The sequence below is a fragment of the Nothobranchius furzeri genome, chromosome 12 (assembly GCF_043380555.1).
Source record: "Nothobranchius furzeri strain GRZ-AD chromosome 12, NfurGRZ-RIMD1, whole genome shotgun sequence".
In the NCBI taxonomy this organism is placed as follows: domain Eukaryota; kingdom Metazoa; phylum Chordata; class Actinopteri; order Cyprinodontiformes; family Nothobranchiidae; genus Nothobranchius; species Nothobranchius furzeri.
The window spans coordinates 40907769-40922458 of NC_091752.1; the positions used below are offsets into that span (position 1 = coordinate 40907769).

At 43.8% G+C, this 14690-nt stretch overlaps 1 protein-coding gene across 6 annotated transcripts in view; it reads right to left on the reverse strand.

Moving 5' to 3' along the window:
• The window catches only part of itsn1 (intersectin 1 (SH3 domain protein)), an 85021-nt gene that overhangs the window by 924 nt on the left and 69407 nt on the right, over nt 1-14690 (reverse strand). For all 6 annotated transcript variants that reach the window (XM_070542605.1, XM_070542600.1, XM_070542602.1 and 3 more), the window contains 11 exons: nt 10810-10911; nt 10641-10722; nt 10470-10568; nt 10312-10395; nt 10076-10159; nt 9856-9987; nt 8918-8998; nt 8505-8626; nt 8241-8323; nt 8078-8161; nt 6337-6401 (listed from right to left, as the gene is read on the reverse strand). In XM_070542605.1, coding sequence (XP_070398706.1) covers nt 6337-6401; nt 8078-8161; nt 8241-8323; nt 8505-8626; nt 8918-8998; nt 9856-9987; nt 10076-10159; nt 10312-10395; nt 10470-10568; nt 10641-10722; nt 10810-10911 — 1018 coding nt within the window. The remainder of the gene's footprint in view (nt 1-6336; nt 6402-8077; nt 8162-8240; nt 8324-8504; nt 8627-8917; nt 8999-9855; nt 9988-10075; nt 10160-10311; nt 10396-10469; nt 10569-10640; nt 10723-10809; nt 10912-14690) is intronic.

Genomic DNA, 14690 nt, shown 5'->3' on the forward strand with positions numbered 1-14690 from the left:
TGACTTTTGTTCTTGTAACAACGGTGGACGAAGTGGGAGAGGATAAAAGTTTTCAATGTTTGGTTAACCCTCTGGAGGCAGGCGTTGCAGATTCGCAATAGTTAAAACCTACCTACCTGATTACTTCACATACGTGTTTCATGAGCATTTTTTAACTCAGAAGTACCCCTGAAGGACTTAGTTTTTTGTCCTTTTATCAAAACTTATTTTGAGCCTGAGAGGGTTAATAATATATGGTGGTACAAAGATTAAAAGTGGTTGTGTTGTTTAGTTGTTGTAATTATGTTTAAATGTATGTTTTTTCCAGAAATCATAAGAAAAATACTTGAAAGCAAGCTCACACTTCGGTATTCACCACTCATCCAACGTGTGAAACCTGCTGTGAGGACAATTAAAGTGTGGTCAGAGGGGACAGACGCGGTGCTCCAGGACAGATTTAAAAACACAGACTGGAATATGTTCACCAACACAGACCTGGACCAGTACGCCTAATCTGTACTGGATTACATCTCCGTAACCACAGACAGTGTCACCACCCAGAAAAGGATCACCATGTACCCCAATCAGAAGCCTTGGATGAACCGGGATGTTCGTCTCCTACTGAAGGCCCGCAACACCGCTTTTAGGACAGGAGATGCACACACCTACAGTACAGCCAGGGCTAATCTAAAGAAGGGCATCAAAAAAGCCAAACACCATTACAAAAAGAAGATAGAAGAACACTTCTCCAACTCCAACCCCTGACACATGTGGCAAGGACTCCAGACCATCAGAGACTACAGGATCACCAAACCCTCCCCCGCATCCTCTGATGTTTCCTTCCTCAACAAGCTCAACAACTTTTATGCTCATTTTGAGCGAGGGAACCTCACAACCACAACCATAACAGACATGACGCCAGACCACCAACCTCTGACTCTCTCCCCCACCGATGTACAAGCGGTGCTGAGCAGGATCAATGTCCACAAGGCTGCAGGCCCTGATGGCATCCCTGGGCGTGTTCTCAGAGCGTGCTCTGGGGAGCACGCAGGTGTGCTCACAGACATATTCAATCTGTCCTTGGCCCATGCTGTGGTACCGGCCTGCTTCAAATCCAGCTCCATCGTCCCGATACCCAAAAACTCCAACCCATCTAGCCTCAATGACTACCGCCCGGTAGCACTCACCCCCATCATCACTAAGTGCTTAGAGCAGCTGGTCTTAGCACACTTCAAATCCAGTCTCCCCCCCCACCCTGGACCCCCACCAATTTGCATACCGCCAGAACAGGAGCACAGAGGATGCAGTCTCCATTGCACTGCACTCTGTCCTCTCACACTTGGACAACAACAACACCTACGCCAGAATGCTGTTTATAGACTTCAGTTCAGCATTCAATACAATCCACCCCTCACAACTCATCAGGAAACTGACAGACCTGGGGATCAGTTCCCTCACCTGCAAATGGTTACTGGACTTCCTGACCAACCGCCCTCAACATGTCCGACTGGATAACCGCTGCTCATCAACAGTCACAATGAATCCTGGTGTACCACAAGGCTGTGTGATGAGCCCTTTCCTCTACTCCCTTTTCACCCACGACTGCAGACCTGCTGATGGTTCCAACACCATCATTAAGTTTGCAGATGACACCACGGTGATGGGCCTCATCAGTGATGATGATGAGACCGCCTACAGGGAGGAGGTGGACCGTCTGACTGAGTGGTGCGACACAAACAACCTGCTGCTCAACACTGAGAAGACTAAGGAGCTCATCGTGGACTACAGGAGGAATGCTGACCCACATCCACCCATCCACATTAAGGGGACGGCAGTGGAGCGTGTGAGCAGCTTCAAGTTCCTGGGAGTCCACATCTCAGAGGATCTCACCTGGACTACCAACTGCTCCAAGCTGGTCAAGAAGGCTCACCAGCACCTCTTCTTCTTGAGGACTCTGAAGAAGAACAACCTGTCCTCAGACATCCTGGTGAACTTCTATCGCTGCACCATCGAGAGCATCCTGACCAACTGTATAACAGTCTGGTATGGGAACTGCTCCGCCTCGGACCGGAAGGCGTTGCAGAGGGTCGGGAAAACTGCCCAGCGCATCGCCGGTGCACCACTTCCTGCCATAAAGGACATCTACAGAAAGCGGTGTCTGAAAAGGGCTGGGAAAATCATCAGAGACCACAGTCACCCATCACATGCACTGATCACCCTGCTGCCCTCTGGGAGACGTTACAGGAGCCTCCGGACTAAGACCACCAGGTACTCTTCCCCACAGCTGTCAGACTCCTGAACTCTGCCTCCTGACATATGACCCACGTTAAACTCATGGACTGCTTGTATTAACTACAGCCTGTACATACTTGTAGTCATAGAATACGCATAAAATAATTCATACCGTGTACATTATAACATACGTAATAGATCCATTTCTGTAATATACTTACACATCTATATTATTGCTAATATATATTGTTCTACATCTATATCACGGCTAAAGCACTTCTGGATGGATGCAAACTGCATTTCGTTGCCCTGTACCTGTACATGTGCAATGACAATAAAGCTGAATTCTATTCTATTCTAATTCAATATGGAGGGTCCAATTTTTCTTCGTGTATTTCTATCAAGTTCAGTTTGAACTTCAGTTTGGCACTGTCACTGTTGCTAAGCGACAGGACATATGTTGAAGCAGGGACAGGAATAAATACGAAGACATGACCGTCCAAATTCGCATCTGGTTCTTGCGGTCTACGTGGACCAGGTGAGACGGGTCCTGACAAGAACACAGCCGAGGAGTCGCATCAAAGAAGTTCTTGATCCGTGAACACTAGGTGTTTCTGATATTTGAGGGTGTACATTTTCATGTTTCTACATTACTTTAAAGTCCCATAGTCATCATACACTGGTGAAATTCATCTCTGCATGTGAACCATCCTCGTGGGGAGCGGTGAGCTGCAGCAGTGGCTGCACTCAGGAACTATTTGGTGGCTTAACCCTCCAGTCCAACCTCTTAATGCTGAGTGTCGAGCAGGGAGGCATTGGGTCCCATTGTTAAGGTCTTTGGTATGACCCGACCAGGTTTTGAATCCGATCTCCCAGTCCCAGGGCGGACACTCTACCACTAGGCCACTGAGAAGGTTATTTATTAAGAAGACAATTTTCATTTCTATAGCGCCTATTAAGGAGGTTAGAGTTTTGAGAAGATTGAATAGATTTAGTCTTAACGTTTCCATCGTTTTTAGTTTTAAAGGAGTGAAACACTCATTTAATCAATACATTTGCAGTGGTCTCTATTAAGGAATTAATGTCTTGTAAGTCATACTCTTGGGGGAAAAGTTCAGATGTGCCTGTTTAGGAACTCGGAGAATATCACATCAGAGGATAACTTAACAGGAGCGGATTTAGAGTCCTAATTCCTGATATTTGGACATCTCACCTCTGATTGGCTAAATGCAACACAACTCTACCACTGACTCAGTTTGCTTTGCATCACTGATGTTTTATCTCCACAAATAACTCAAACCTGAAGGAGTCTTTACGTTATTGAGAGGAAAAGAAATCCACTTGACCATTTCCAGTCTGCTTTCAGGCCTAATCATAGCACAGAATCAGCACACATTCATGTCATATCATTGGTAGCGACCGATACTAGGTCCCATGTTCTTTAATATGTCCCATATTACTTCTCAAAGAGAAGAATATTTTTTCTTGTTTTTATGGCCATCATGGCAGAGCCTGGAAGTAAAAGTAAGAGAGTAATGTCTTTGTAGGTGAAGCAAAGAGCTAAAACCAGAGTGAACATCAGCGTGGCCTACACTAGTTTGAGGGAGCTGAAGGAGGCTATGAAATCACTGACTGATGGTGACCTGGCTTTGTTGCTACAAAAGGTGTAGCAAGGTACTGTATTGACCATGGCTGTGTGGATTTGGAATTTGCCTGCATTTGATTCAAACGAACAGACGTGGGAAGAACACTGCAAGATTCTTGATCAGTTTTTCGTTGCCAACAGAATTGATGACTGGGGATAAACAGAGAGCTATCCTTATCGGTCTTTGTCAGACGTGTGACCTGCCTTTCAACCACACCCCCCTGGCACCATTTTGGGTGTATGACTCGCATTCGTACGGTAAGCCACAGCTGAAGTTGACGCAGCACAAGAGTCAAAAGGATGGATAAAAGAACAAGGACGAATGCCTCCCTTACAGGGGTAAACTTGTGAAGGAGGCTAGAAAAAACCCAGTCAAGATTGTTTCCCCATCATTTTTATTTCTAAATAAAAATCCTTAGTTTAATTTTAGTTCATTTTTCATTAATTTTTAGTCTAAACAAGCTGACCAGCATGTCCAGCAACATAATAATGTTAAAATAAACAATTTTACTTAGTGGGAAGATTTCACCCGCCGTGGCCCGAATGCACTCCTTCCTGTTGCTCCGCGTAAACCTGAGCAGGCCACCTGCTTGTGCGTAATCAAATGTCACTATTAGGGGCTTACTGAAGAGGATATGAGGGTCTGGACTTCTGCCACAGGTAGACTCATGAATGTTTTAATGTTCTTGAGGCTAAATCCCAACACTGTCTCTCCTAAATCTGCACTGCTCTGCCACACTGGAGGCTGGAACAAGCGCTATTCAGCCAACGTTTCACACACGGAACATTTCTCCATGTGACAAGGCTCATCGACAGCCAGACAGGATTTCCAGACCTGGAAGGCACTTGCTTCAGTGGGAGGAAGCCTTTCTGCATGGTTCTGCTGCTGGCCTGTGACCCCACACACACACACCCTGAGCTGCTCTCCAAAGCTCCTCAACATGCTGTCCACTAATGCGTGCGCGCTGACGGCGAGCTGTGCTGAGAATCACGTCCAAGTCTGAGATAATGCTCAGATGTTCTGATGGGAATCTTTTTTTGATTGGATTTGTTACCTCCGTGGTGTTCTCTGTGCATAACGTTTAAAACATCTGTGCACCTGCATGCGTTGAGGTAATTCCAGTCGGTCAAAATGACCAACAGCCTTAAGATTTTCCCGTCAAATACGGAAACTATCAGGTTAAGCATTGTGGGATCAGCTACCTACAAGCTAATGAAAGGTTTGTGTTGCCCAGCAGCAAAACATACATTCAGTAAACAAAAGTGATGAATGAGCACTTTGATCCTAAGAGGAATGAGATCGTTCAGAGGTATAAGTTCGACCTTCGTATTGGTCAGCTGAATGAATCCATAAACGAATATGTAGCAGAGTTAAGAAGGCTCGCTCATGATTGTAACTTTGGCGCCACACTGGAGCAGATGTTAAGAAATCGCCTGGTGAACGGCATTAATGCTGACCGAATTAAGAGATGCCTGCTGTCTGTCTCACATCACACAAAGTATGTGAAACACAGAATGGGGAAAATAGTTCAGATCAAGAAGTCACACTAGCACGTTTGAAAACAGAAACTTCCATTCAGAGTCAAACCTTTTGAAGTAACGGTAGGAGTGAACAGAAAGGAAGTGAGGTCTGAAGTTGACACAGGGTGCAGTGTGAGCATTATGAATGAAAACCATCTCAGGGAGACTTGGAATGAATACACTAGGCTGCAGATTACGGAAAGCAAACGGACTCTCAGGTCATACGGTGGAGAGAAGACAACAGCGGTGGGAGTAGCACAAGTGTGTTATGTTAGCCAGGAAAAAACACTGGCCCTCGCGGTAGTGAAAGGAACTGGACCAAACATGTTAGGCAGAGGGTGGATGAAAGAAATTAAAGCTGAATTGGGATGAGATTAAGCGTGTGACAACAGAGACACAGGGGTAACAAGAAGTTCTCTTAAGACAGTAGGACGTTTTTAAAGAAGAATAAGGCTTATCCTCATTTCTACAGGCCAAGCTCAGTCCCCTATGCCACGAGGGTTAAGGCTGAAGAGGAGACTGAAAGGCTCCTGAAGCAGGACACCATAACTCCAGTGAAATATAGAAAACAGTGAGGTTAGTGCACGTCATAGCCATTAATGCTACGGTTCTAATTACTGACACAATCAATTTCGACTTCTGTTTCCAGCCTTGGTGTCCTCATTTTTTATTTTGGGTTTGGGTCGATAATTTTCATGTTGGTGCATCCGTAGCTGGGAAATTAATATTTGTCATGGCATTACCACCTCCTGCCATCAGGCGGCAGCACTGACTCTTGCTGTAGCCAACCCTGGAGCTGGACCAGTTAGGAAGCCTCATCATCTGCTAGAGTAAAAGTTCCAACCTGCACCGAGTAGATTATCTTTGATGGTAAATACATCACAGCCTTACCTGTACATTATTAATAGTATAAAGATACTTTTAAATACAAAGCATAACAGCAGCAGTTGTAATCACACCTGTAACGTTTTAGTGATATGGCACTGAGAACCCATCGTCACCTCACAGTACGGGTTACTTTTTCCTGGAGACAGAGAAAACAACATGTTTTATTGATGTTAATGAGCTGAACATAATCAAAAGAAGAAAGTTGAAAAAAAAAACTGTTACATTTAAGCTAAGGGATACACAGTAAATCAGCACTAACACTGGTATCGGCCGATGTTAGTCGTTTATTAACACATTGGTTTCGGTTTGATAAGCAGTGTTGGGAAAGTTCCTTTAAAAAAGTAATTAGTTATAGTTACTAATTACTTTGTCAAAAAAGTAACTCAGTTACTAACTGAGTTACGAGATTATAAAAGTAACTAATTACCAAGAAAAATAACTACTTAGTTACTTTTTTATTAAAGAATGCAAGAAAAATGGGTTAATTTAACTTACTTAATTTACTATAAATGACTACAATAGTGAAATATAAATGACTAATGACGGAAACATAATAAAATGTAAGTCCAAATATTTTTTATAAACCTGAATAATTTAAATAAATAAGCACTTAACAGGAGGAACTACTAACAGGAGCATTATACTTATCTAGACTATTAAAAGGTCACTGTGTGATATTTAACAAGGCCCCAATCAGCTAAAATTTAAAATTGCAAATAGAAACACCTGTAAAGGTTCCTGAGCCTTTAAATGGTCTCTCAGTCTAGTTAAATGTAATTTTACACAGTAATATAATTTTTCCAGCTTCACATAATTGTGTGTTCTTAGTAGCATTTCTGTTGTTGGTAATCTAGTAACGGTTAAATAAATAAATAAAATCCTTTAAAATGACACTAGAAGAGGCACAAGCCTGATGGAGGACTTACATTTACTAACTTGGGTCAGACCCAACCACAGAAGAGCTGAAGCTGGGTGGTAAACACACACAGGTAGTTCTAATAACACCTGAGCTCCATGACGTCTGAGACTGATGCATCAGTGTTACAGCGGGACTAAAGACATGATCAGAAACAGGTTACAGCTGGATGATCCAGGAAGGTAGAAGATCAGGACATCTGAGCGGTGAACAGGTGAGCGAACCTTCGGAATGCCCCGCTGTCACGCTAAGAAGGGCACGGCTGCAGATCCACACCTGCAGCCGTAGACTATCCATCACGTCTTCCTCGTTCTTCACGGGCCGTGATGCGCTTGGATGAAAACATCTACCTCTGTAGCTCCTGATCAGCTGATGACAGCTTCAACACACCACGCTGCTTAACTCACGCATTTTCTGATCAGTAACAGAAACGACGTTTTGATAAAAGAAGACGGTAATTAATTAGTTTGCTCGTTACTGAAAGAAATTTTTTTTTAGCAATGCGGTTATTTTAAATGGCGTTATTCCTATCACTGTTGATAAGTAAAACTGGGCTTATTGAAATAAACGACCCATGTTTATTTCCATCTTGTTGCTGCTTGTGGATCCCTTTTGGTTTTTTTTTGGGGGGGGGGGGGGGGGGGGGGGGTTATGTGGTATCTGACTGGAAATGACAGAGACAGTGATGCAGCACAGGAGTGGTGTGTTCAACCAAAGCAGAAGAGCAATGTAAGTGTTGTGGTCACTTTTACACAGCCTGGAAAGTGTGGGAAAATATAGAAAACATCAGTAAATATCAGTTAGCTGCCATAACTGCAGCATTAGTGTCTGTCCAAGTATTTGCGTTGGTGCATCCTTGCTAATGATTAGTTTCAATAGAAGTAGAGTTTACGTACCGTGAGAGCGGCAGGGTTTGAGCTCGATCCCCTCTACGATGTTGACCATCAGTCGACCGATACCCGTCGCCCTCTGAGAACGCACTGGGACAGAGAAAAGCAGACAAGTCAGCTTTCACTCTAGAGATGATGAAAATAGTCTGTTGATGTGAAGGACAACTACCTAAATACGCCTTCTCCCTCTTCTTCTTCTCCGTCTCAATGAAGAGCTCTGAAGCTGCCTTGATCTTCTGAACCCACGCCGTCCTGCACAAACACACCGACTCTCACATTTATAAAAAACTTTCATCAGCTGTTTTCATGAACAAAACGACTTAAGTTGGTTTTTAAGGATCAGAATCAGTCTGCTTACACAAAGTCTCCAAGAGTGTGTTTTTTCTGATTCAGAGACTCCAGGCGGGTTTGGACCAGCCGCGTTTATCTTTACCTTTCATTGATGCTTTCGGCTCTGAGGGTGTAAACCCGGTCTATGTGAGAGATGTGGAACAGAGGCTCGTCTCCTGAAGGGTCCGTTGGCAGTTTCACTAACACTTCATTCAGGAAGATTGGCTGAAAAAAAGCAAGAAGTATCAGGTAAAAAGGACCTTCTCTCACAGTAGATTCATTTAGTGATCAATTTCATAACAAACATAATGATTCACTGTGTTGTTTCAGGCTTCAAAAAGTCAAAGAAAAGATATAAAATAGACTTGATTGTAAAATATTAAAGTTAAAACAAAGATCAGTTATAGCTGGAGTCAAATTTTAAATGAATCACAGAATAATGAAGAAAAAAGACAAAACTTTGTTTTCTAATGCAAAAAAAGGTGAGTGCAGGAGGGTGTTTGTGAACCATCTCACCGTTTTGTACATGCGATACTGCAGGTGTGTTTTTGAGGAGAAGACTTTGTCTGATCCTGATGACCCCAGAGGTTTGGTGACCTGAAATAAGACGGTTTCATCTTCAAAACAAGTGTTAATCCAGTATTTGATGAGGCAGGATTAGAAACAAGACAACCAAATGCTCTGTTGTTCAGGTGCAGACGTCACCAAGTGGGCTGGTGTTTGAAGGGAGAACACATTTTGACACAACACCAGTAGCTCCAGGCAAAGTTTCTCTGTACAGCAATCAGAACAGTCTCCTAAAGTGGATCCAGCACTTCTCAGGGAGTGGACTCAGTCACAGTTTAGCTCACAGAACACAGCCATGAACAAAAATGGTACCAAAACATCATCCCAGAGGAACTCCTCCAACCAACAGAGCATGGTTTGGTGATGAATAAAGTCTTCTCTAGCATGATGGAGCACTGGGCCAGAAGGAACAAGTTCTGGATCCAGGTTCAGTAAACTCCCCAGACCTTAATCCCATTGAGAATGTGTGGGGTCAATCCTCAAGAAGCAGGCAACAAACTAAACATCAGTTAGGATTTGGACCAGAGGACAACATGACAGGGTGAACTGCAAAGCTGTTACAGCAAATTAGGACCCTTTACATCACGCAACTCAATAAAAGCTTTTGAAACAAACTAATCTTGTAATTATACTTCAGTAACCTTAGAAATATCTGACAAAATGCACTTTTTGAAACCCAACATTTCACTGCAGCTGTTAAGGCAGGAATCCGGAGTTTCCTGCCTGGTTCCCTAGCAATCCACTTTTCTGCCTCTTGATGGTTTCTTCTGACAAAAAACATTGGGTTTCTGCTTTAAAAGGACATCCTTTTTTCTCCAATTTCTGAAAATGCCATTGAACAGAGGATGTGTTTAAATGGAAGGCCAGCTAACGGCACTCAGACTCACCTGTGTCAGTAGCAGGAAGTCGTTGAACAGGAAGCCATAAAGCTCCTTGCTGCTTTTTGCTTTGAACAGTTTCCCACTGTGGAGGAACTTCCTGGGTCCCAGACAGTTGGTGACCGAGTTAAACACCAGTTGCTAAAAGACGTGGAGAAAATTTATCTTATTATTTTTATTCAATTAATGAAAAAGTCAAACCACTGAGCTAGCAAGTAAACAATTTTACCTCTGAGAGTCCCTCACACTGCACATGAGCCTGAATCCACTCCAGACGATCAGAGTTCTCCTTTTCTCTGACGCCTTCATTCACCTAAAAACACAGAAGCATACGCTTAACAAACACATCAGACAGGGTTTCAAACATGGAACATCCATCCCTCCGTCATAGCAGAGCACGAAAAGGTCCAGATGTGATCAAATCAGGAGGTAACCCGGCCTAAATGTACAGTTCGAGAGGTCTACCTGTGAGCAGAGCTCCTCAGCTTTCTCCAGAGCAGCTTTCAGGTGGCTGTGATCTGGGTGAGACTCTGGAGTGTTTTCCAAGATCTGTGAAAGCACAAAGAGCCGTCAGACACCTTGGCTGCTCAGACTGACTAGAGGTGTGTGTGTGTGGTTCATACGTTTTTGATGATGAGAGGGTAGCGTGTGACTCTTTGCATGGGTTTGAGGAGGAAACTAGACAGAGGCATCCCCTTGCACCTGGGATCCATGGCCAACCTCTGGTGTAAACACGAAGCATCAGAAACAAATTGCTGAGGGAGGATATGACCACTGTTCTCGAGGCAGGTTACCTTCAGGAAGTCTTTGATCTCAGGGTTGTCGTCGGTTTTCTGCTGGATCAGCGTGGCTCCGTTCAGCTGACACGAACAGAATCTTAACCCAAAAAAAATGAGATCACTCTCACAAATTATCATTCAGGTTTTTACAAGTAATGTAGTGACAGCAGAGGACGGACAGAACCTGATGTATGGCTGCATGTGGGGAAGCTGGTTGGTCAGGATGTCACCTATCATCTTCACAGGCATCCGATCACCGGACATCTTCTTCCTCACCCGAAGAGCCCTGCAGGGAAACGATGAACAGAGGTCGGAAGCAGCACGATGGTGCAGGAAGGTTCCTGTCTGAACGCTAGGGAACTTCAGGGCTGAACCATTTTAAAACATAATTAGATTTTTTGCTTTTTTTTCAGCAGTAGCTCAGGAGGTTGAGCGGGTTGTCCAGTAATTGCAAGGTTGCAGGTTTGATCTTGGCTCCTACCAGAGAATTCTGCTGTTGTGTCCTTGGGCAAGACACATAACCCACCTTGCCTGCTGGTGGTGGTCGGAGGGACCGGTGGCGCCTGTGCTCGGCAGCCTCGCCTCTGTCAGTGCGCCCCAGGGCAGCTGTAGCTACATCGTAGCTCATCCCCACCAGTGTGTGAATGTGTGTGTGAATGGGTGAATGACTGATTGTGTTGTAAAGTGCCTTCAGGGGTTGTAGAACCCTAAGAAGGTGCTATACAAATACAGGCCATTTACCACTTTTTCTCTGCCAGAAATTCCTATTTTAGTTTCTTTGAGTTTCTTCAAACCAAGCTTCAGCACAACGTTCACAAGCATAACGGAAAATGACACCATAGCATCAAATGCTGTTACTCTAATAATGAAAGGATCAAAACTAAAGCAACATGCATGGAGAGTTTCCTTCTACATTGTTTGATGAAGGTGGGCCACCTGGATGTATCTCCACAGGCTATTGGACAAAGCTGGGACCAATCAGAGCAACCAAACCATTTGAACCAGAACCTCTTGCCACACGGACGATTTCTTCTCCTCTGCAGTTAGACTCATGGATGACAATTGCAGGACTGCCCACTCTATAGTCGCTTTGTCTCAGTCACATGACCTGTGTTGTGTCTGCACCTGAACTGATCCGCCCAGATAAGTACCTACACTGTCTTGTATATAGTCTCTGTCACAGCTCTGGTGCTAAACCATCTCACTACAAATGTAGAGTGCTGTGATTGGCCAGACCTAAAATTGTTCGGGCCAATGGTAGACCTGCAGAGGCTGCAACGGAGCGTGGCTAGACTGACCTGCAGAGCTACTGCTGCTGCTGGTCTGGATCTCTATGTTAGGTAATCCTGGTAAGTAGAAACAAAAGGGACGGGCTTTTCTTTTTAAGACACTTTGCTCCTCATCCAACATGATTCTCTGTTTACACAGAGAACTACAAAGCTTCAAGACTCTGAAGACCGCTTGCGTCTTCAAGAGAAGGGCCACCCTTTTGAAGACAGTAATGCTCATGTTGTGATGAGAAACACGAATAAAACAAAACATCAAACAGCGGAGGAGGTGTCAGGCTTTCCAAGCGCCAGTGCTCATTGTGCAGCTTTGAATCAGATTCTGGATATTTTTACCTAAACTGAGGACCCCTTCAGGAATGTGACCTTTATGCAAATCAGGCCAACAAAGACCCATCAGGGAGATTCAGGAGGAGTAATGTTTTCATGGCTGTGGAACACTGGACCAGCCTCCGAGCCACCTCAACTGGCCCAGGACCCGCCGATGGTCCTCCTGGGCCATAGGCGGGTCCTGGAGGATGTGTGGGAGCTCGTCCTACCAAACCACAAACGTGTTTTGTGGATTTGGAGAAGGCATTCGACCGCATCCCTTTGGGGCTCTGTGCAGGGGACTCTGGGAGTATGGGGCACCAGGATCTCTGATATGGGCTGTTGGGTCCCTGTATGACTGGTGCCAGAACTTGATCCGCATTGCCGCAAGGAAGTCGGGCTCGTTCCAAGTGAGACTTGGACTCTGACAAGGCTGCCCTTTGTCACAGATTCTGTTTTTGGACAGGATTTCTAGGTGCAGCCAAGGTGTTGAGGGGATCTGTTTTAGTGGCCTGAGGATCACGGGTCTGCTTTTAGCAGATGGTGTGGTCCTGTTGGCTTCATTGAACGTGATCTCTAGCTTTCGCTGGAGCGGTTTGCAGCCGGGATGAGAATCAGCTCCTCTAAATCTGAGACCATGGTCTTGATTCGGAAAAGGGTAGAATGCCTTCTCCAGGTCACGGAGGAAGTCCTGCCTCAAGTAGTAAGTAAGTAAATTTTATTTATATAGCAATTATCACAGACATAGAATCACAAAGTGCTTCAAACAGATCAAAACAAAATAAAACAAAGTCATAAAATCATAATTAGATTAACATCAGAAAAAATTAAGTCATACATTTATAAATTTTCATAAACAGATGAAAGATTAAAAATTTGAGTTAAAAATAAGAAAACTAAAGATTTAGGTAAAAGCAGCTTTAAATAAAAGGGTCTTAAGCTGTTTTTTAAAAGTGTTCAGACTGTCAATGCTGGTAAGGATAAAGGAAGATCATTCCAGAGTCGGGGTGCAACAGTCTGGAAGGAGCGATCACCTCGACTTTTGTATCTGCTCTTTGGAACTTCTAGAAGGTTCTGGTGTGTGGACCTGAGGTCTCAGGTTGGAGTATAAGGCTTTAACAGTTCAGTAATATAGGGAGGAGTTTGACCATGTAGAACATTGAAAATTATAGTCAGAATTCTAAAATGAATTCTAAAGTTAACGGGTAACCAGTGCAGAGACATCAGAATAGGAGTGATGTGTGCTCTTCTGTTTGCTCCAGTAAGAAGCCTCGCTGCAGAGTTCTGGACCAACTGAAGGCAGTCAAGCGCTTTTTTGTTAAAACATGTGAAAAGTGTGTTACAGTAATCTAGACGGGAGGAGATAAATGCATGGATAACCATTTCAAGTTCATGTTTTGACACCAACCTTCCCAGTTTGGAGATCTTTAAAAACAGTTTCGGACAAACGTTTTTGAGTGACCTTCAAGAGACATTGATTGGTCAAAAATAACACCCAAATTCCTTAAGTTTGTCTTGACAGCAGAGAATAAAGAACCAAGTTTTAGACTAATCAGGGGAACCATGCTATCAGGGGCAAAGATCAGACATTCAGTCTTTTCAGAGTTTAACTGAAGGAAGTTTTCTTCTAGCCAGCTGGTGATAGCTGATAGACACTCTAGTAATTCAGAGTTTGTAGAACTCAGAATCCTTAAAGGAGCAGTACAGCTGAATATCATCTGCATATAGGTGATAAGAGACATTATGAAAATAATCAATTATCTGTCCAAGAGGGTGTATGTACAGCAGAAACAACAGTGGACCCAATACAGAGCCTTGAGGTACCCCACAGAACAGATTAGTAGAATCTGACATGTTTTGGTTTATACAGACACTGTAACTTCTGTTAGAAAGGTACGATCTAAAACAGTCTAGAACAGTTCTAGAGATCCCAACTGAGTCAGCAAGTCTGTTAATTAAGGTGTTGTGATAAACAGTGTCAAAAGCTGCAGAAAGATCTAACAACACTGTGAATTCCCCGTTGTCTGCAGCCATCATGATGTCACTGGAAACTTTAAGCAAAGCTGTTTCTGTTGAATGCTTTTTACAAAAACCAGACTGGAATTGATCAAAACTGTTGTGTAATTCCAGAAAAGTAATCAGTTGATCTGCCACAACCTTTTCCAATATTTTAGAGATAAAGGGTAATTTAGAAATGGGTCTGTAACTTTTAGGCTGAGATGAGTCCAAACTTGGCATTTTAAGGATAGGTTCAATAACTGCATGTTCGAAAACAGATGGTACAGTGGAGGAGTTTAAGTATCTCTGGGTCTTGTTCACAAGTGAGGGAAAGATGGAGCGCAAGAATCATATGTGGATTGGTGCTACATCTGCAGTGATGCGGGCGTTGTACCAATCTGTAGTGATGAAGAAAGAGCTTCAGGATTTACCGGTCGATCTACATTCCTACCCTCACCTATGGTCACAAGCT